Source organism: Gobius niger (genome assembly GCF_951799975.1).
Source record: "Gobius niger genome assembly, chromosome: 6".
Classification (NCBI taxonomy): domain Eukaryota; kingdom Metazoa; phylum Chordata; class Actinopteri; order Gobiiformes; family Gobiidae; genus Gobius; species Gobius niger.
In genome coordinates this window covers 1,890,296-1,913,318 of record NC_136857.1, presented here as the reverse complement: position 1 = coordinate 1,913,318, position 23,023 = coordinate 1,890,296, and the positions used below count along the sequence as shown (strand labels likewise).

Below are 23,023 nucleotides of genomic sequence, written 5' to 3'. Positions count from 1 at the left end.
TTTAAGTGACGCTAGCCCGCAGTTAGCTTTGCCCGGTAGCCTGTTAGCTTCCTCTTCGTGATTCTATTAGTGTGTATTGGGGCCTCCAACCTGTAGGCAGGGAAGTTGTAATTGCGGTTTTCTGGTCAGAGACACCAGGGGGAGATGAAAGACCCCCCCAATCCTCCCATTAACACTTGTATCACCCCCAGAGGGACTACGGGGAGGATTTATCAAGGTAAACAAGTTACTTAGCGCTGCTTTAATTGGTAACTAGGGGGGAAAAAATGCCACTCAAACTCGCCTTCATAAAAAATGGCTTTGTTTTTTCTGTTTTGGGGGATTTTTTTGGTGAAGTTCATGGATGGAATTCTACTTTAATGGTGTAAGACTTTGCAAAATGTCTTCCAACAAACTGAGTGATTATGAAAAGACACTGAAAACCAGCCATTCACATTTTAAGCCGTCAGATTAACACGACTTTCAACAGCGGTGGATTTTCTGTTTGGGTTTTCCTTTTTCTCTGACTGACCCTCATTCGTCCCCGCCCTCCATCCGAAATCCCAAGTCCTACGACGGAAAGGCAACCTCTTCAGAGTTTCACAGTCGCTGCAGTGTTGACAGTTTTTTTATCCTTCATTTTCTCGGCACCAAATCCAAAACCAAAGAATAACAACGACAAAAAAAAAAAAGGAAAATCCATGCTTTGGAAGTAGGTGAGTAGAGACCAAGGCAGACTGAGTGAGAGTGAACGACTTACTCCATTCATTACACAGTGATTTGTCTAAAAAATATATATAGAACTTGCTACTTTTGTTGTGTCTATATCTTCTTAAAAGGCTCAGTTTCAGATTCCTTCGTAGGACGTGTCCATGTGGGACTGGATCTTGGCTGTGCTCGGGACCTTCCACGGGCCGGGGGTGATTTGCGCCTTCTTCGCAGAAGCGGCAGAAGTCCCGTTGGTCATGCTCGGGTCTTGGGCGCCGCCGCCGCTCGACCCCCTCGGCTCTCTCCGATCCTCACCGTAGCTCCTCGCCTCCCTGTATTCCTTATCTCTCTTAGCCCTCCTTTCCAGCGTCCCGCCCTCTCCCTCGGACGCCGCCCTCTCCCTCGACCTGTGCAAATCCTGATCGACCGCTTTGTTCTTGCGCTTGTCGTTTGCACCCCTCGCTTCGCCGGGCCCCCGCTCCTCCGTCGGGGCCCTGTACGGCTGCTGCCCTCCGGGACGCCTGGGACTCTGCGGGTCGTTTTCGTTCTTGGGCCCCTTCTTTGGGCTTGCCGAGCGGCGCTCCTTCCTCTCCCTCCTCTCCGAAGTCACGTCCTCCAGAGAGCCGCCCTGTCGCTCGGCCTTCCTGGGGCTGCTCGAACGCTCCCCGCGGTCGCTTCGCTTTCGCGGACTCGCCGGACCCGGGTCGGCCCCCCTGGATCGGGAGATTTCGTCGGCGGTTTTGGGGTTGGGAGACGGCTCTGTGAAGGAGGGGGAGGATGGGGAGGCTGGAGACGACTGGCCGCCGGACGTGGAGAGTCTGGGGAAGCTTGAGGTCTGAGTGGTTGCTTTGTCTTTTGGACCTGAGAGACGGACAAGACAGTGAGACACTTCGCTGCTTGATAAACACACAAAAATAGTCAATAAATGAGAATATTATTTGTGGAAAAGCCTCATTGTTTCTGTAGTTCAATTCAGTTAGAGCACTGATCTGTGCACTGCAAAAAGTAATTAACTAGATCAGTATAAACATCTCAATTTGAGCACAATAATCCAAATTTTAGTTGTTTTGACTAGTTAAGAAGTTGTTGGGCATTTGTCCTGGATTATTTCACTTGTTCTGAGATGTTTCTGACTCGTTTCGATACATTTCGTCCTTATTTCAGGTCATTTTCTTTGCCAATGGGGAAAGAAACTTGTTCTTATCTCATTGGCAGTTTGACTTTCTTATTTCAAGCGAGATTTACCCTAGAACTGGTCTGAAATGTCCTCAAACAAGCAAAGGAAACTTGGTCCGATCAGGAAAAGTGTCTAAATGAGTGAAAACCTGCTCAAAACGAGAAACATTTCCTCAATTCAAGTCATTTAAGACAATGCTTGATATTTACTTTTTGCAGTGTGACCAGTTGTATCTATCAAAGACTTTCTATTGTCGCGTCTACAGCAGCGTTTCCCAAACCTTTCTGAGCCATGTCACAAAACAACCACACCACAAAAAGTATATTCTTCGCAATGTAGTGAAAATCTAGTCACAATGAACATACTCAATGTGAAACGTGGGCCAATTTATTTGAACACAAAGCTCATATGAGATTAAGTAGATTGCCTACGTCTGCCTATCGACTTCCCAGGCCGTATTATTATTATGAAGTGTTATCGGAAGCTTGAAATTTCCTCTTGGCTGCTCACTCTCCTGGGCAAACCAAACCTAAATGCACAGGTGCTTCAAGTGTCTCTGAAGTACAGCAAAGCTCTCCACCATTTCTGCTCCGAACATCAAACCTTCACATGCACAGGAAACTGAACTACTAAAACAAACAGGCTTTTCCGTCATAATAGTATTTATTGACATGCACGAAACGTTTAGCCCGACCAGCCGTCACGGCCAGTTTGTCGTCCTGAAGCGTGAATTTTAAACTACAACCAAGTATTGCCTTAAAAACTAGGCTATCGTTTCAAATACTGCACAAAGGACCGGGTCACTCCTCGCGGTGAACGGCCGGTCGGGCAAATCGGCAAAGAAACGTATGTCATGTCATGCAAAGAGAAGCACAAAGGAAAATAAACCTCCCGAGCTTTATTACTGTCCCTGTACAGGCTCTAGCATTCGCCTCACACTGACATTTCGATTCCCCCTCCTCTGATAAGAACTGCACAGCAAAATATGCGACAGAGACAGAAACAGCGGAGAGCGATGGGCTTCGAGTGGAATGAGTTTCTGAAGTTCCGAGGAGCGGCTTTCGTTTTGTTTGATTTTTTAAAAGGAATGTAGAGTAGATGCACCTTGATCTTTTCTGTGCTGTAGCAACATTCAAGAACTCTTATCAAACTATTAGGAGAAAGGATTCAAGGGTGCACAGGAGACGAGGGAGTGTCCGTCAGTTATAGAATCACCCAAACTAAACTGACTAACTTGCAAACTGACTTTTTATTAGTGGATATTTGACCTTTTAGTGACCCAGTGGTTCACATGGCGCCTTTACTTTCCATCATGACGGCCTTAATGATGCTCCAGGACAGTGTTAATTTTGACAACATATTTTATTTTAGTTTTAGTTTTAGTCTTTTAGTCTTTAGTTGACTTTGCATTTAGAATATTCATTATAATCATATTTAATCAAGGTCCTCGACTTCATGGAGCTGCTCCACATGAACAAAGCTCAGAGCTGCTCACACTACTAAAAGTCAATATCAAGCATTGGCTTAAATGACTTGAATTTAGGAAATGTTTCTTGTTTTGAGCGGTTTTCACTCATTTAGACACTTTTCCTGATCGGACCGAGTTTACTTTGCTTGTTTGAGGAGAACTTTTTGTCATTTTTTCGTCATTTTTTTAATCAAATTTTTGTCATTTTTTTGTCATTATTTGGTCATTTTTGGTCACATTTTTGTAATTTTTTTGGTCAATTTTTTGTATTTTTTTTGTCAATTTTTTGTCATTTTTCGTCATTTTTTAATCAATTTTTTGTCATTTTTTCGTCATTTTTTAATCAAATTTTTGTCATTTTTTTGTCAAATTTCAATGACTTAAATTGAGGAAATGTTTCATGTTTTGAGCAGTTTTCACTCATTTAGACACTTTTTCTGATCGGACCAAGTTCACTTTGCTTGTTTGAGGAGAACTTTTAGTAATCTTTTTGTCAAATTTTTGTCATTTTTTTTGTCAAATTTTAATCAAATTTTTGTCATTTTTTTGTATTTTTTTAGTATTTTTTTGTGTAAATTTTTGGTCATTTTTGGTCATTTTTTAATCAAATTTTTGTCATTTTTTTGTCATTTTTTTGTCAAATTTCAATGACTTGAATTGAGGAAATGTTTCTTGTTTTGAGCAGTTTTCACTCATTTAGACACTTTTCCTGATCGGACCAAGTTTCCTTTGCTTGTTTGAGGACATTTCAGACCAGTTCTAGGGTAAATCTCGCTTGAAATAAGAAATATAAAATTGCCAATGAGATAAGAACAATTTTCTTTCCCCATTGGCAAAGAAAATGACCTGAAATAAGGACGAAATGTATCGAAACGAGTCAGAAACATCTCAGAACAAGTGAAATAATCGAGGACAAATGCCCAACAACTAAAATTTGGATTATTATGCTCAAATTGAGATGTTTTTACTGATATAGTTAATTACTTTTGGCAGTGCATTTGGCAGAGAATTTACATGATCTGAGGCTCTTTCAGACGCTCAATAGAAGTTTGGATGATTTTAGTCTCTCCTTTTTATTTTTATTTAGTCTTATTTTAGTCGAGAAAAATATCTGGACATTTTAGTCACAGTTTTAGTCTCATGAGAAACTTTTAATGTAGTTTTAGTCCAATTTTAGTCGTCAAAAATATCACTTTGACTAAAATTAAGACTAAATATTTAAGTCGACGAAATTAACACTGTTTCCCACACAGCCAATGGGTCACTAAAAAGTAAATTACGCACAAATATCAAGTGCATGAAGTACCACAATGAAACTAAAATGATGTACTCCCTTGAACAATAGAACATTTACTTAGAGAGAGCGTGCTATAGTGGGATGTTAGTAACATAAGAAGCTGGGTCTGGGTGTAGTGATGGATTAGTTGCATTTGAAGCAGAATCACTGAGTACCATCTGCTAAAGTACACAGCGTACTGAACTTTTACCCAAATAACAGCCCTTTGTGATGCTCTATGTAACTTTTTTTAAATACAATATCAAGCACAGGGAGATGGAGGTGATGTGAAAGTGACGTGGAGGTGAATGGCACAGTGTGTGGAGAGTGAGAAGTTGGAGTTACCAAAGTTATTATGGACAGACGGAGAAAAGCAGTGATTCCTTTAGTGAAGCTCTGGTTTCATGTAGAAGCACAGGGTGGAAGTAGAAGAGTTCAGACCTACAGGAGGAGAGAGACAGAGGTAGAGCGCCGTGCTGTGCCCGGTCAGAGCACAAAGCAACAGAGGTGGGTAGGAGCCACTTACATGGAGGAGTTTGTACAATACAATATATACAACATCGAATTCAGCTTTAATCTCAAGAATTTACTTTCTCCTATTCCTGCTTTGACTTTTATTGCATTTTTAAGAATCTGTTATTTAACCTCTTAACTCCCGCCTGAAGCGAGAGCGTTTTCTCCAGTTCAGCTTTACCCAAATCCTGTAGGCCAGTGTAACGCCTCATTTGATCGACAAAACTCATCTAAATGGATCTTTTTCCTCACGTCATCAGATTTTTTTCCATCTTTTTTTGTAAGTTTTTTGTCATTTTTTGTCACTTTTTTGTAATTTTTTCGTCATTTTTTTGTAACTTTTTTGTCATTTTTTTGTTATTTTTTTGTGTCATTTTTTGGTTATTTTTTTGTCATTTTTTGTCACTTTTTTGTTTTTTTTTCGGCATTTTTTTAATCATTTTTTGTCATTATTTTGTAACTTTTTTGTTATTTTTTTGTTATTTTTTGTCATTTTTTGTGTCATTTTTGTGTCATTTTTTTGTCATATTTTTTGTCATTTTTTTGTCATTTTTTGTCATTTTTTGTGTAATTTTTTTGTTATTTTTTTGTTATTTTTTTGTTATTTTTTTGTTATTTTTTTGTTATTTTTTCGTCACTTTTTTGTTATTTTTTCATCACTTTTTTATCATTTTGTTGTAATTTATTGTCATTTTTTGTCATTTTTTTGTAACTTTTTTGTAACTTTTTTGTTATTTTTTATTATTTTTTGTCATTTTTTGTAACTTTATTGTTATTTTTTTGTTATTTTTTGTCATTTTTTGTGTCATGTTTTTGTCATTTTTTTGATATTTTTTTGTTATTTTTTCGTCACTTTTTTGTAACTTTTTTGTAACTTTTTTGTAACTTTTTTGTCATTTTGTTGTCACATCTTCATCATTGTTTTCGTCTCAGTTCTGTCGCTATTTTCACACCTTTTTTCCAGAAGCTTTTGGATTGGGGTAAAGCCAAACTGGAGAAAATGTGCTCGGTTCAGGTGGGAGTTAAGGGGTTAAAATGACCTGCATATTTCCTGTTTGATTTGTCCAATTAGATCAAACGTATATTCAGTTCGTCTTGAGTAGTATTTCCACCTATATTTTTTACAAATTGAGGAATATTTTCTTTTTAAATTTCATGTTGAAGTTAAAGTGCTCTAGTTATTGCTATAGTCTCTGAAAGAAAGGCAGATTAAAAACAGAGATGAGGAGCAGCTGTAGTTTTTGTGCACTCTTACAGGTGCTCGTCATGTAATTAGAATATCATCAAATAGTGCATTCACTTCTGTTATTCAACTGTTAAACTAATATATGATATAGACTCATTACATGCAAAGTGACATATGTCAAGCTTTTATTTATTATCATTTTGATTATTATGGCTCACAGCTTGTAAACCCCCCCCCAAAAAGAAAAATCTCATAACTTTAGTATATTTTGAAAATGGGCTGTAAGCCATAATCATCAAAATTAAAACAAACAAAGGCTTGACATGTGTGACTTTGCATGTAATGAGTCAATATAATGTATTAGTTTCACATTTAAATTGTATTACAGAAATAAATGAACTTTTTTATGATATTCTAATTATAGGACGAGCACCTGATTGATATTAACATCATGAGTAGGGCTGGGCACCGTTACATTTTTTATCCAGTACCGGTACTTTAACGATACTTGATTTTTGTTTACGATACCTGAACGATACTTTTTCCGATACCTATACAAAAATATTTGTGGTATAGAACCAGAAAACTACTATAACATGTGGATGATGTGCAAATGTGTGTGAAAAATGGATAATAATTTGTGGAAAAATTGTGGAAAATTGGGAGAAACTATGACAAAAATAAGGAAACATTTTGGAAAAAAATTTTAAACAAATTGAGAAAAATTTGACATACACTGGGGGGAAAATTAAGTTAATTAAGTAGAGGAAAAAAATTGGCAAGAATAAAAAATGATGCTGTCCCTGGAGCAACAGCATCAAAACTTGGATCACATCTAAAGATATAAGATTTGTTCTGTTTTTTTCCATACCTAAGATACCTCAGTACCTAAACCTTTTTTCCGGATGCCAAACTAGTATCATTTAACGGTACCCCCGCCCTAATCATGAGTATGTTTTCCTTTTACCTCACTTGTACCTTACTTCAATATGAATTCCTTTTTAAAACCTTTGAGGCCAGTCTCTAAAAATATTTAAATTGCAATATATTGTGTGTTTTGTCTGTCAGATTTACCCAAGTCAAATTTTGTGACATTTTTGCCACTATTTCGTCATTTTTTTTGTTATTTTTTGTCATTTTTTGTCATTTTTTCGTGATTTTTTTGTCAAAAAAATTAAGCACATTTTTGTTATTTTTTTGTTATTTTTTGTTATTTTTTTGTCATTTATTCGTGATTTTTTTGTCAAATTTTTTGTCATTTTTTGTTATTTTTTGTTATTTTTTTGTTATTTTTTTGTTATTTTTTTGTTATTTTTTCATCACTTTTTTGCCACTATTTCGTCATTTTGCGTCATTTTTTGTCATTTTTTTGTCATTTTATGTCATTTTTTTGTCATTTTTTTTGTCATTCGTGATTTTTTTTGTCAAAATTTTTGTCATTTTTTTGTCATTTTTTGTCATTTTTTCGTGATTTTTTTGTGATTTTTTTGTCAATTTTTTATCAAATTTTAGTCATTTTTTGGTCATTTTTGGTCATTTTTTTGTTATTTTTTGTTATTTTTTCGTCACTTTTTTGCCACTTTTACGTCATTTTTTGGTCACTTTTTGGTAATTTTTGTCATTTTTTCGTGATTTTTTGTCAAATTTTTATCACATTTTTTGTCATTTTTTTTTGTCATTTTTTGTCATTTGTCTAGATTATTGCACTGCTTGTTACAGCTCACACTCGTTTGTAAATCCTTCTCGGAACATTATTGAAAAGCGACACTGTTTTCAGCCGAGTTTAACACAAGCTTCTCTACCCACGTCTGAAAGCAAGGCAGATAAAAGCACAATCCAAAAATAGAAAGAGAGAGAAGCTGCAAAAACAGCATGCACAGGTAAAAAGGAGTTCTGGCATTCACAGCTCTAGTCTGCGCAGTGTGGAGGGGCGGGGGGGGGGGCAGCACTGGACTCACTGTGGTCGGGGACTAAGCCCTGTCCCGGCCTCAGCAGCAGGTGGACCTTGGTGCCTCCCGCCTGGATCAGCTCGATGGCCCGGGTGTGAGTGATGCCCTGGGTGGCCTCGCCGTTGATTTCCACGATCTGATCTCCGACCTGCACGGACGAGCACACACACAGAAGGGGATTGACTCGATGATCAACAACGCTCTGCCTGGACTATCGACGGTCCTCACGTGGATCCGGCCGTCCTTCAGCGCCGGCCCGTCCTCCGCGAGCCTCAGGATGAACAGGCCCATGTTGTACTCCTTCCCTCCCCTCAGGCTGAAGCCGAAGCCTCTGTGACTGCGCTCCAGCTCCACCACGAAGCAGCCCTGAAAGAAAACACCGGCGGAGACCCAGTCAGAACGAGCACTTCGTAATGACACTGTTAACTATACACAGTTTGACGAGAGCAGTAGAAAGAACCCCGGCGTAAAGAGAATGACCGACACAGAGGATATACATGTGTTACCAGCTTCTGCGAGCATGTTTTTGTTGTTCTCATACCTGTTTGGGGCCTGACGTGATGATCTGCCCTGTGTCTTTTGAAAGGTTATTGAGCTCCGACTCGCCATTCCTGCCAAAAAATGAAAGAAAATAATCAGAATTAAAGCCACACTGCGTAATATTCCCTGTTATGTTATATGTTGATACCGTAAATGCTCTAATATAGGCCGGAGCCTTTATTTACTCGAGGGCATCCAGGACCAGGCCTTTATTGGAACCAGGCCACAATTAGAGACAGGCCTTTATTTCTATTTCAGCAAAACGGACGACCAGGAAAATGTAGAAAAAGGAGATTTGTGTCCATTTGCACCTAAAATATTAGGTTCATTTATTAATGAACATTTCAAACCCTCTCCCAGCGGCTGGAACATTGACGCCTTTTATTTTGTCGGGACAACAGGAAGTGTTTCGTTGCTGTTAGCGGAGCTTTGACATCAGTGTCACTGCAGGTTTCTGTTTCGTTTTTACCGCGGACCGGATTATTTGTTGTTATCTTGTGTAAAAGGCGAGTTTAGACGGAGCGTTTGTGTTTGTGATCGATCATGAGACTGACCCGAGAGAAGACGAGACGCTCGCGCTGATGGGAGGAGTTATTTTGAGGCGTGGGACTGACCTGCACACGGAGCAGCTGGACGTGCTTTGAAGACGCGATGGAGACTTTATTAAAACCCTGGAGGGTCATAAACATTTGCCCTGTTTCCAAATATGGTCACAGGAGGTTTGAAAAGTGTCTAAATTTGTGTCAAAGTTACGCTGGGATCAGCTCCTCCGCAGCGTCCCCCTCGGCCCGGGTTCAGTTTGTTACTTCCTGCACCTGAGTTTTCATTTACACCAGTATGAGACAAACTCCTAACATGGGGAATATTTCGTCAATTTTTAGTCATTTTTATCATTTTTTTGTCAATTGTTCGTCAAAGTTTTCTCACTTTTCTCGTTTTCTCATTTATTTATTTTTTTCATTTTTTCTTCATTTTTTGTCAATTTTTTGTCAAATTTATGTCACAATTTTCGTCATTTTTTGTCGATTTTTAATTTTCGTCTTTTTTTTGTCAATTTTCTGTCCATTTTTTGTCATTTTTTGTCATTTTTTTGTCATTTTCATCATTTTTTGTCATTTTTTGTCAATTTTTGTCATTTTTTCGTCATTTTTTCAATTTTTTATTTTTGTCATTTTTTGTCAATTTTTTGTCATTTTTTCGTCATTTTTTCGTCTATTTTTTTTGTCAATTTTTTTTGTCATTTTTTGTCACATTTTTTGTCACATTTTTGTCAATTTTGTCCTACACCCCTAGTTGGGAAAGACTGTCTTATGAAATCCCCCAAAATGTGAATTCAAAGTCTCATTTTAACAGAGCTGCGTCCGACAACACAAGAACTTACCACATGTCGGGGCTCATTATAGTTTTCCACAACGACACTGCATCTAAAAGGACTTTCTAACTGCTTTGGTTATCGGGGGGAAAGCGTTTTTTGCCTGTAGACCAGTGTAACGCCTCATTTGAAAGATCTACAAAACTCATCTAAATTTTTCCAGCATTTTTTTTGGATATTCAAGTCATTTTTGTAACTTTTTAGTAATTTTTTTTCTTCATTTTTTTTCACTTTTTGTCACATTTTTGTCAATTTTTTTTCATTTTTTTTTTATTTTTTCGTCATTTTTTTCATTTTTATCATTTTTTGTCACATTTTTGTCATTTTTTGGTCATTTTTTGGTCATTTTTTGTCAAATTTCTGTCAATTTTTAGTCCAATTTTGTCACAATTTTCGTCATTTTTTGTCGATTATTAATTTAGTCATTTTTTGTCAAATTTCTGTCATTTTTTTGTCATTTTTTTGTCATTTTTTGGTAAATTTTTTGTCATTTGTCAAATTTCTGTCAATTTTTTGTCCAATCTTTGTCTAATTTTGAGTCATTTTTTGTCCTTTTTGTAAATTTTTTATTTTTGTCATTTTTTGTCAAATTCTTGTCATTTTTTCGTCCATTTTTCGTCAAAGTTTTCTCACTTTTTTGACACATTTTCATCATTGTTTTCGTCTCAGTTCTGTTGCTATTTTCACACCTTTTTCCCAGAAGAAGGTGGGAGTTAAGGGGTTAATGCACTACCTGCTGCTATGTGCTCACCCCCCCCCCAGGTCCTACACCCCTAGTTGGGAAAGACTCTTATGAAATCCCCAAAAATGTGACTTTAAAGCCTCATTTTGCCTTTAACAGTTCTGCGTCCGACAACACAAGAACTTACCACATGTCGGGGCTCATTATAAACTTTTCCATTGCCACAACGACACTGCATCTAAAAGGATTTTCGAACTGCTTTGGTTATCGGGGGGGAAAGCGTTTTTGCCACCGCACACCCCCTCCCCGCTGACGGCCTCTCGCTCATATCTGCCCCGGCCTGACCTCGACGGCATGTGCTGGAGATTAGGGTAGAGGGCGGACGCGCGACTAAATGAGGAGGAAAGTAGATGAAAAACGCGTGCTGAATTCCCGCTGCTGCTGAGGATTAAAACAGTCTGACACAGGTAATCTCCTTTATAACGGAAAGATCAAACACACAGACGGTCTCTTTGTCTTTGCGAGCAGCGTGTGCACTGGGGATTCTCTGTCCGTCCCGATAACAAGTGGAGCGGGGCCACCGGAGGCTGTTATGGACCTCGAGGGGATTGGGGCTAATTTATGGTTAAAGTAGGGGATCATTTTTTGTCATTTTTTTGGTCCTTTTTGTCACTTTTTTGTCAATTTTTTGTCAAATTTTTTTTTTTGGTCCTTTTTGTCAATTTTTTGTCAATTTTTCGTCATTTTTTCGTCCATTTTTTTATCATTTTTGTCTTTTTTTTTTCTTCATTTTTTCTTCATTTTTTCGTCAATTTTTTATCATTTTTTGTCACATTTTTGTCTTTTTTTTCGTCATTTTTTCGTCAATTTTTTGTCAATTTTTTGTCAATTTTTTGTCCATTTTTTGTCCATTTTTTGTCCATTTTTTGTCATTTTTTCCCCCATTTTTTCGTCATTTTTTCGTCCATTTTTTTTATCTTTTTTTGTCTTTTTTTTTTTTTCATTTTTTCGTCATTTTTTCGTCCATTTTTTATCATTTTTTGTCACATTTTTGTCATTTTTTTCGTCATTTTTTTGTCATTTTTGGTCAAATTTTTGTCATTTTTTCGTAAATTTTTCATCAAAGTTTTCTCACTTTTTGGTCACATTTTCATCATTGTTTTCGTCTCTTCCTGAATCTAACGTTGTGTTAGATTCAGGATAGAGAGTCAGGGAACCAGTGTGGAAAAGTGCAGGGATAGTCTTGTACCTGTCTGGGTGGCTGGGGGGCTGCTGGCCCACGGCTCGGTGCTGCGCTGAAGGACTCTCTTTGGCCGAGTTGGTGCCAGACGGAGGAGTGCTTTCTGTAAAGAGCATGCAATACAAGGCAAGGCAAGGCAAGTTTATTTGTAGAGCACAATTCATACACAAGGCAATTCAAAGTGCTTCACAGTTGCGTAAATATAAGAAAACAAATACAATCAATAAAAACATCAACATAGAATTAATCAATTACAGTAAGAGGCGAGAGTGCAGATAAAATACTTTCAGTTTTATGCATTTTTAAGTCTTATTTTGACTCGCTCTGTCTTGAGCACTATTTTTAAGTCTTGTTTGGAACACATCTGCTTAGTCCAACCAGTGTTAATTTCGTCGACTAAAATATTTAGTCTTAATTTTAGTCAAAGTGTTATTTTTGACGACTAAAATTGGACTAAAACTAAATCAAAGGTTTTTCATGAGACTAAAACTGTGACTAAAATGTCCAGATATTTTAGTCGACTAAAATCAGACTAAATAAAAATGAAAAGTAGAGACTAAAATCATCCAAACTTGTATTGAGCGTCTGAAAGAGCCTCAGATCATGTAAATTCTCTGTTAAAGGATCAGCTCTGAGCTTTGTTCATGTGGAGCAGCTCCATGAAGCAGAGGAACAACATTAAACATGATTATGATGAATATTATCAATGCAAAGTCCACTAAATTAGGGGCTCTTTCTGTGACCAACAAAAATTGTTTGATGAAGTTGGTCAGAGTAGCAGGTAAAATCATTGGTGCACAGCAGACTCAGCTGCATGACCTTTACAGCCAAAGGGTTGTACGTAAAGCCCAACAGATAATGGAGTGTCCGGACCATCCGCTTTTTAAGGAGTTTAACTTACTCCCCTCCGGACGCAGGCTAAGAATGCCCTGTACTCGAACTCGTCGGGCCAGGGCCTCTTTTATTCCAGAGGCTGTCGCGAAAGTAAACGATCATATGTTGCTCAGTGAAGCTGCTGCAAATTAGCCTTTACGTGATCTTATTCTTATTGTGTGACTGATGATGCTGTGACTGTGTGATCTTTGTCCCAAGCACAATTGTTGTCTCACTGTGTTTTAATTGTTGTTTTGCTTTATTGTGTGTGGACTCCTGCTGCATAATAATTTCCTTCGGGACATTAATAAAGTTGAACCTTGAACCTTGAACCTTGAACCTTAAATTTAGTCGACTAAATTTACTTTCAATTTTAGTCGACTAAAACTAGACTAAAATCGAATTACATTTTCGTCAAAAGACAAAAACTAAATTAAAATATGTTGTCAAAATTAACACTGAGTCCAACAAATAGGAGGATCTCTATACTAAAGTAAAGCTACACGATTGACTGAATTTAGCGAGATTAAGCCACACTGCACAAGTCTGTCAAACAGCTGACGCCACTGAGCTCCGTTTCTAACCTCCTGCTTGTTTTCTCTCCTTGTAAAAACTAAACTAAACCTAGATCAGCAAAATAAGGCCACAGTTTGTGTTGGTCAACAATGCCATGTGATCACTGTCGGCCCAATATGGCTCAGCGGCGAAGGAATGAGTCTTCCTGAACTCGTTTATAGCTCTTTCAAATGGAAATGAAAAGTAGGCGGGACGTATTTCCTGGATTTAATAAGAAAAGGAGATGGACAGATGACGGAGAGAAGAAGCAACATTGGGCCTCATTCACGATGGTTCACAGCACGTTCTTATGCACATGTTTGTTCTTAAGGTCTTCTTAGGAAGGTTTTTTGGCATTCACAAAACTTGTTCTTTGCGGAAAATGTTCCTCTGTAAGAACAAATCCTGAGAACAGTCTGGAGGACTCTTACGCGCAAAGAAATCACCAGTTCTGTAAAGATCGTGCTCCTGATGGAAACCAACATTCAGAGTCATATATATCCTGACACTGCCTTCATAAGAATGGATTCTAAGAAGTTTCTTAAGAAGATGTTCCTGTGGTTTATTACAAGCAGCACTTGGAACCGGTCTTCTGTGGCAACCTTCACATTATGTTCCTCTTTACATTCCACTGCCTTGTCTTCTTCCTTAGAATCGATGTCAAATTGAAAACAAAAGCGAAATTGCCTTGAAAAGTCTGTTCGAGCGTCGGTTATGCACGGGTTTACTTTCTACAGTAGATCAACGCGCACCTAACACCAAAACAACAACAGTTTTCCATAAATAAACCACGAGCCTCAACTGCCACAACACCACGTCTGATCTGAGTTTTAAGGAGACATTTCCATCGTGTGTCAGTCTTTACCTCCTGATGATGCTCCTTGTGGAGCCACAGCTCAGTCCAAAAGGAAGAAGCGCATTTTACGGGGCACAGAGCTACTTTTTTTTTCTTTTCCAATTCAGCCGCTCCAAGAATCCTGCAGCTGTAGCGCCGATATCACAGTTCCTGATCAGCTAAATCCTGTACATTTCGTAACTTTGCACATTCGAACGGTGTCCAATGCTGAGGCTGCTGCCTCTCTTTCCCGCCCGCTCATCTTGGATCTGCAGCGAGTGGCTGCAGCAGCGGAGGGAGAGTTTTATTTCTTTAATCTTTATTAAACATTGCTGCATTGTGCATGTTACGCGTGTACAAGAGAACCCCCCCACACAACCCACCGCCTTCTGTAGGTCTGGGGAAAGCATGGGGAGGGGGCGGCACCACAACATCGCAATGCGAGTCTGTCCCCCCTCCTGTCCTGCCCACTTTTTGCGCCAGGTATGACACTGAAGATTGTAAGGAGCGCCACCGTCTGCGCAGTCGTCTGCTCTACAGCCTGCGCTGTGAACCACAAGATCTGGCCCAGTGAGTGCCTTTAAACTCTTATCCTCCGGCCTTAACCGAGCACATCGTCTCCAGTTCGGCTTTACCCAAAACGAAACATTTCTCGACTGGAGGGCAACAGTGTGATGCCTCGTTTGAAAGAAAACCGATACCTTTTTTTGTTGCGTTTATATACAAGTTCAGGAAGACTCAACTAATAGCGGTGTGAAGGCTAAGAGTATTCAAATCTTTTACTGACTTCCAACTGACTTACATTTTCACACATTTTTATTACAGTATGATAAACACAACCTAAAAACATTTCCCAACCCCTTTGCTCGAATTGCGCAAACGCTGCAAAATATAACACAGTATTCTGCCAGTGAGAGGCCACTGTTAGTGACAAATGAGCAAAGTCGATGTCAGCGTGTTTTGTTTGACATATAACACGAATAATACACGCAGGCTGAACTGAGTTGTCAGATAGAAAGTATACACCCATCACTTACCGTCTTCTGGGACCACAGTGAGGGTGACGGAGTTTCCCGCCTCCTTTATGAGCTGCACGATCTCGTTGTGGGACAGGTCTATGATGGACTGTCCGTTCACTGCCGAAATGCGGTCGCCGACCTTCATCTGCCCCAGACGGTCTGTGGGACTGCCCTCGATGATGCGCCCGATTTTATGCGGTATGACTGGAACACAGAAGACATCCAGACTTTAATTTAAGCTGCAATTCTGTTAATGCAATCGGTAAAGTGGCTACGGGGACGAAGCTGGTGTTTTAGGAAAAGGCTCAGAAAGTTTTTTTACGCTTCATTTTGTCCAATGATCATCAGCAAATGTCTGAGTCCCCTTACCTCCCGGGGGCGGCTTGTTCTTGGATGTAAGAATGACGAAGCCAAACCCCTCGTTGTCTCTGCGCGTCAGATTCACGTCGAAGCTCTCGGGACGTCCCGGTGGAGCGGCCGGCACGGCGTTGGACACGTCCACTCGGGGGACGACTGGAGAACTGTTGATCAGAGCAGAGGCCACACCACCTGCACCGTCGTCCTCCGCTGGTCCATCTAGAAGACAGACATCACATCTTAAAGGGACTACCGTAAATGCTCTAATAGAGGCCGGGGCCTTTATTTACTCAAGGGCATCAGGACCAGGCCTTTATTGGAACCAGGCCACAATTAGAGACAGGCCTTTATTTCTATTTCAGCAAAACGGACGACCAGGAAAACGAAGAAAAATGAGATTTGTGTCCATTTGCACCTAAAATATGAGGTTCATTTATTAATGAACATTTCAAACCCTCTCCCAGCGGCTGGAACATTGACGCCTTTTATTTTGTCGGGACAACAGGAAGTGTTTCGTTGCTGTTAGCGGAGCTTTGACATCAGTGTCACTGCAGGTTTCTGTTTCGTTTTTACCGCGGACCGGATTATTTGTTGTTATCTCGTGTAAAAGGCGAGTTTAGACGGAGCGTTTGTGTTTGTGATCGATCATGAGACTGACCCGAGAGAAGACGAGACGCTGGAGCTATATGACATGTGGGAGAGGCTGCGTATGTGCTCCGTTTGCATGACAGAGCGCACGGACAAACACCAGACGGGTATATATTAACTCGACTAAGGTTAGGTAAGAACATATCTCAGTATGGAAAAACAGCGGCCTGTTCCTTTAAGGTGACCAAATTGCTTTACAGGAAAGTCAATCGAATACAAAAAAAAAAGAAGAGAAAAACCTAAAAAATTGTTCACAAAGTAAAAAATACAAACAAAATGCAGTGAAGTAACATGTCCCTTTGCTGCTGAGTGTTAAAGCCAGCCTGCATACAGAAGCTTTGAGCCTGGATTTAAAAAATGCCAAAGTCAGTGACGGTGCACATTTCAGGGGCAGCTTATTCCAGAGTCTGGGCCCCGTGACTGAGAAGGGCCCGATCTACTCAGTGTTTGATCCTGGCTCTGGGGACTTCCAGCATGAGCTGATTTGACAACCTCAAGGCTCCGTTTGAGCTCCACACACATGCAGGAGTGCAGACAGGTAGGAGAGAGGCCGGGCCACAAACAGCCACGTTTTAAAACCAACTCACAAAGAAACTGGAAGGAAATGTGAAAGAAAACACAACATGACTTAACCCGCACCTGAACTGAGCACTTTTCCTCCCGTTTGGCTTCACTGAAATCCAAAAGCTTCTTGAAAACAGTGTCAAAATAACAGCAAAGAATGAGATGAACACAAGGATGAAAATGCAACAAAAGGACGACTAAAACGTGACAAAAAAGTCGTTAAAAGTGACAAAAATGTGTGACGAAAACGCAACAGAGAAGTGGACAAGAATGTGTGATGAAAATAACAAAAAGGCCACAAAAAATGCTGAAAAAGTGGTGAAAAATGCAACAAAAAAGAGCAACAACAGAGCGATGAAAAAAGTTATGAAAACTAACAAAATACAATGGAGAAAAAAAAGTTTAAAAGGGGGAACGCGGCAACAACGTGAGGGAAAAGATCAGTTTAGGTGAGCTTTGTAGGTCTTAGCTTTCAAATGAGAATTTACATGGGCCTATACTGCCGTACAAAGGAAAAACGCAATAACTGCACTTTTTGTCAAAATTGAGTTAAGAGCAGATTTGAACTTCTTCTTATCTGTACTATCTTGTACCAAAGTGGTTATATTCAAAACTATTCCATTTTAGAGAAAATCCATAGTTCAACTTGCAGTAACTACAAAACGGAAAGTGCAGTAACTGAACATTGCACTGTGATGGCACCCAGGACTCCTTCTAAGCAAAGACTGGCTCGGCTTCATCACCTTCACTGCCTTGAATTTCAAACGCTCAACAAAATGATTCTGACACTGTCACAGGGGCAGATGATGTCGAAATGGCCACAAAATGGAACTACCGCGGATGGAGTTTAATCAAAGTAAAAACTGATGCTCAATCATGGTTCATTGAATATTTTTATATATTTAGTCTTTTCATTTTTGTACAAAGTTTAGAATTTAAGTTCAAAATGGATTTGTTTGTTTGTTGAATAAATTAGATTCGAGTCCAAATAGTCTGGGTTCTTATAAAAATGAGTTACATAGAGTGTAATCACTCCTAATACAGTACATGGATTCCCCTTACCAACAAAAACTACTTTTACATCTCAAATACTCAAATTCTTATTGATACTGATGCAGATGATAATTTACTAACATAAATATAATACCAGAGAGGCAAAAAAACAGCAATTGAACAACAAGCACGCAGATACTGCACTTTTCCTTTGTATAACCATATGTGGAATGTCGGCTCGTACAAAGGAAAAGTGCAGTATGTGCATTTTAAGGGACAATGGTAAATTTAGAGTTTCTGTTATATACCCACAATAATTCTACCATAAAAAGCTACAAAATAAAAAAGAAACCAATGATAAATTTCAAACCAATTTCACAGGACATCAAAAAAACTAAAAAGTCACCCAGAGAGCAGTTACTGCGTTTTTCCTTTGTACGGCAGTATAGGCTGCAACCTTTTAGAATTGGGTAATGCAGAAATAGAGAAAATGCACTTTGTTAAGGCGGGGGTTAAAGGGACAGTATTTTTAATAGAGGGCCTCATTTCCCAGTTATCCAGAGTGTTGCTGATTTCTGGATATATATATATTTTTTAATTCATGCAGTCCTTATATTTGAAGAGTTTAGTGATGCTAGGCTAGTGCTAGGCTAGCGCATGTCTATGGTAACTAGTACCTGCATTAAAAACAGTCTGACCCAAGCCCAGTGAGGCAAATCACTTATAACACCAGACTACCGACATAAACGTCTGTGTCGACTGAATATTTTTTGAACCATTTTGCATTTAAAAGAACTTATATTTGAGCAGCATCAGCTTCCTGGTTGTAGCTACGCAGCGGCGGAGTGATCTGCTGGCTTACCGGATCTACATTAGTTTGTTTACCTGCAACCGGCATTACTACAGATTCACAAAGGAGCTCATGGCAACGTTTGGAGGACTACCCCATGATTTTGAAGAGGAATTTAATACAGGCTACTAGTTACCATAGACGTGTGCTAGCCTAGCACTAGCCTAGCACCACTAAACTCTTCAAATGTAAGGACTGCGTGTATTAAAAAATAAATCTCCACAAATCAACAACACTCGTGATAACAAGGAAATGAGGCCCTATGTCAAAAATCTGGAAATATCCCTTTAAATGTAATTGTAGTTGTTTACATGTTGTATTGTCATTGTTTAACAGCTGCTTTTAGCTCAGATAAAGCTCCTGCCGGATCTACAGTAGTTTGTTTACCTGCGGCCGCTTTACTACACGTGGAATTCACAAAGGAGCTTTCTACAAATCAGATATGGCAACGTTTTTAGGACGACCTGATGATTTTGAAGAGACGCTCGCGCTGATGGGAGGAGTTATTTTGAGGCGTGAGACTGACCTGCACACGGAGCAGCTGGACGTGCTTTGAAGACGCGATGGAGACTTTATTAAAACCCTGGAGGGTCACACAACATTTGCCCTGTTTCCAAATATCGTCACAGGAGGTTTGAAAAGTGACTAAATCTGTGTCAAAGTTACGCTCGGATCAGCTCCTCCGCAGCGTCCCCCTCGGCCCGGGTTCAGTTTGTTACTTCCTGCACCTGAGTTTTCATTTACACCAGTATGAGACAAATTCCTAACATGGGGAATATTTTTCCCGCTATAGTTTCTAATAAAAGCCCCGGCCTGTTTTAGAGACCGGCTTTAATTTGCCTCCGCCAGCCTCGAACCCGGCCTCTGTCGGAGACCCGGCCTCTGTCGGAGACCCGGTGTAGCGATTTCAAACTACCCACCCATTCACCTTACCCCCCGGTACTTTGAAATTGATTTCAGACTACCGGGGGGTAACTTGAAATCGATTTCAAATTACCCCCGGGGGGTAACCTGAAACTGATTTCAAGTTACCCCCCCTGATTTCAGATTACCCCCGCCACAATATGTATTGTTTGTTTGGCACGGCTGTGTTAAATAGAAAATGCCCGGATGTTAATTGCTAATAATAGCTACAACTCTCGTAACTTTTCATCTGGTAAGGTTAGCTTTAGTTCGTAAACTCCACTATCCTTAAGTTTAGGGCTACGGTAATGTTAGCTTTAGTTCGTAAACTTAAGGTTAGGGCTAAGGTAAGGTTAGCTTTAGTTCGTAAACTCCACTATCCTTAAGTTTAAGGCTAAGGTAAGGTTAGCTTTAGTTCGTAAACTCCACTATCCTTAAGGTTAGGGCTATGGTAAGGTTAGCTTTAGTTCGTAAACTCCACTATCCTTAAGGTTACGGCTCCAACCGCGGTTCCTGTAAGGTATTTTATGGATGAAGAAAGCAGTTGAGAGGGGGGTAGTCTGAAATCAGGGGGGGTAGCTTGAAATCGCGTTCATCTTACCCCCGGGGGTAACTTGAAACTGATTTCAAATTACCGGGGGGTAGCCTGAAATGGGGGGTAGTTTAAAATCTTTACACCGGCCCCTGTCGGAGACCCGGCCCCTGTCGGAGACCCGGCCTCTGTCGGAGACCCGGCCCCTGTCGGAGACCCGGCCCCTGTCGGAGACCCGGCCCCTGTCGGAGACCCGGCCTCTGTCGGAGACCCGGCCCCTGTCGGAGACCCGGCCTCTGTCGGAGACCCGGCCGCTAATGGAATACAGGCCAGTATTAGAGAATTTACGGTATCTCCAGAAATCAACAACACTCTGGATAACTAGGAAATGAGGCCCTATGCCAAAAAATCCTGAAATATCCCTTTAAGAGGTTACAAAACGGGCCTTTCGCACCAATTGGAGACTGGGTCACTCCAAAACACCGGGCATAGAAGTAACATTGTTAAACTGATAAAGGGGTGGATAGTTTTCTCCAGATCTGTGTCTTTACTTTAGTTTATATGTAACTGATAAAAACTCTCTGGCCACTTCGGAAATAAAGCCCATAACAAGGGTTCGGAAATCACTTCTCCTGAGCCTGATCATTGAAAGGGAACCACGGACTAGCTTTGTTTTTTTCTATAATAGCATTTTGTCATTTTTATTTCAATAATCACAACAATCATCAAGCATCCCCATTTCAAATAAAATCCAGAAATACAATCTGGGGCTCGGAAACGAGAAAAAAACAATTGAATCATCTCGACTTTTTGAAATGTGACGCAGCCTCGCCGGCGATTAATTCATTATTTAAACTCCAGCTCTGCCGCCGTCTTTTGTTATTCCGTTTGTTGCCGTGTTCTCGCTCGTCATTCGGCAGCAGGGATCCTCTATAAAACCAATTCTCTAAAATGTAAAAAAGAAAGAAAAAGAAAGAAGTCTAACATGATTGATGCCACTTGATTTCCGCGATGTGATTATGCCGCTGTTGTTGCAAAACATCAACCCCCCCCCCCCCCCCCGGTCATTTCAGAAAGTGCTTGTATCATTCGGCGGACCGCTTATTTATTTGCGTGCATACCGTAAATGCTCTAATATAGGTCTTTATTTACTCGAGGGCATCAGGACCAGGCCTTTATTGGAACCAGGCCACAATTAGAGACAGGCCTTTATTTCCAATTGAGCAAAACGGACGACCAGGAAAACTAAAAAAAACAGATTTGTGTCCATTTGCACCTAAAATATTAGGTTCATTTATTAACTAACATTTCAAACCCTCTCCCAGCGGCTGGAACATTGACGCCTTTTATTTTGTCGGGACAACAGGAAGTGTTTCGTTGCTGTTAGCGGAGCTTTGACATCAGTGTCACTGCAGGTTTCTGTTTCGTTTTTACCGCGGACCGGATTATTTGTTGTTCTCTTGTGTAAAAGGCGAGTTTAGACGGAGCGTTTGTGTTTGTGATCGATCATGAGACTGACCCGAGAGAAGACGAGACGCTCGCGCTGATGGGAGGAGTTATTTTGAGGCGTGGGACTGACCTGCACACGGAGCAGCTGGACGTGCTTTGAAGACGCGATGGAGACTTTATTAAAACCCTGGAGGGTCATAAACATTTGTTGTTTGCCCTGTTTCCACAAACAGTCACTGGAGGTTTGAAAAGTGGCTAAATCTGTGTCAAAGTTACGCTCGGATCAGCTCCTCCGCAGCGTCCCCCTCGGCCCGGGTTCAGTTTGTTACTTCCTGCACGTGAGTTTTCATTTACACTAGATGCTTCTAATCTTTATCTAAATGCGATGATAATCCCGCACTTTCGCTACTGCATGACGAGTTGGTCGCAGGCCAGTAAAACAGCATTAAGGCCCCTGGAGTCATTGTACAAAAGTTCTCTTAAAGTTCATGACAAAAAATCTTGCTTATATCATCACTGTCATATTCTTAAAAAACATAGTATATTAAGTTTTGAAAACATAATCATATATTCAAATCTCTGTCTGTTGTTCAAGATAATTAATGGTACAGCAGCTCCTCCATTAAAAAAGTTTATTTCACTGAGCTCAGAAATTTCATCTCGAGCCACTCGGTCGACTGTTCGGGGCGAGTGTAGGATGCCCCAGTGTAAGTCCGCACTCCGCAGCTCCGCTTTCTCCAGTGTGGCCATCAAACAGTGGAATATGTTGCCAACAGAGCTGACCACATGTGTAAATTTTAACACTTTTTCACACCAGGCTAAAAAATGGCTTATTTTAAAACAAACTTGTTCCCATAATGTCCTGTAATTGGTGTGTATGCAAGAGCGTGAAATCTAATGCTTTGAATGAATGAAGTGTGTGTTGATTTTAATGCTGTTTTTGGGGAAATGTATTATTCTGTATTAGTATTTTTATGACTTTGTTGACATCAGTCTGCCCAGGGACTGCAGGTGGAAATTAGCACAAGTGCTATAACCTGGTACAATGCATCTCTCCCTTTGAGGTTAATGTATATTGTACACTGCCCCTGTTCAAATAAATAAATAAACTAAACTAAACCAGTATGAGACAAATTCCTAACATGGGGAATATTTCTACCTTTCTATAGTTTCTAATAAAAGCCCCGGCCTGTTTTAGAGACCGGCTTTAATTTGCCTCCGCCAGCTGCGAACCCGGCCTCTGTCGGAGACCCGGCCGCTAATGGAATACAGGCCAGTATTAGAGAATTTACGGTAAACTAAACTGAATGCTGCTTTTGCTTTTTTATCGTTAAAAAAGAAGAACACGCGGCACA

At 40.0% G+C, this 23,023-nt stretch overlaps 1 protein-coding gene across 2 annotated transcripts in view; it reads right to left on the bottom strand.

Moving 5' to 3' along the window:
• Positions 1 to 826: 826 nt before the first annotated feature.
• The window catches only part of magi3a (membrane associated guanylate kinase, WW and PDZ domain containing 3a), a gene marked incomplete at its 3' end in the record, with an annotated part of 461,011 nt that continues 438,814 nt past the window's right edge, over positions 827 to 23,023 (bottom strand). The window contains exons 15-22 of one of the 2 annotated variants that reach the window (XM_079558792.1): positions 15,742 to 15,948; positions 15,391 to 15,576; positions 12,100 to 12,193; positions 8,798 to 8,867; positions 8,485 to 8,622; positions 8,266 to 8,404; positions 4,954 to 5,049; positions 1,409 to 1,548 (exon numbers count right to left, since the gene is read on the bottom strand). In XM_079558792.1, the coding sequence (XP_079414918.1) occupies positions 4,994 to 5,049; positions 8,266 to 8,404; positions 8,485 to 8,622; positions 8,798 to 8,867; positions 12,100 to 12,193; positions 15,391 to 15,576; positions 15,742 to 15,948 (890 nt within the window). Of the gene's footprint in view, positions 1,549 to 4,953; positions 5,050 to 8,265; positions 8,405 to 8,484; positions 8,623 to 8,797; positions 8,868 to 12,099; positions 12,194 to 15,390; positions 15,577 to 15,741; positions 15,949 to 23,023 lie in introns of both variants that reach the window. The other variant, XM_079558791.1, reaches the window with a different exon arrangement.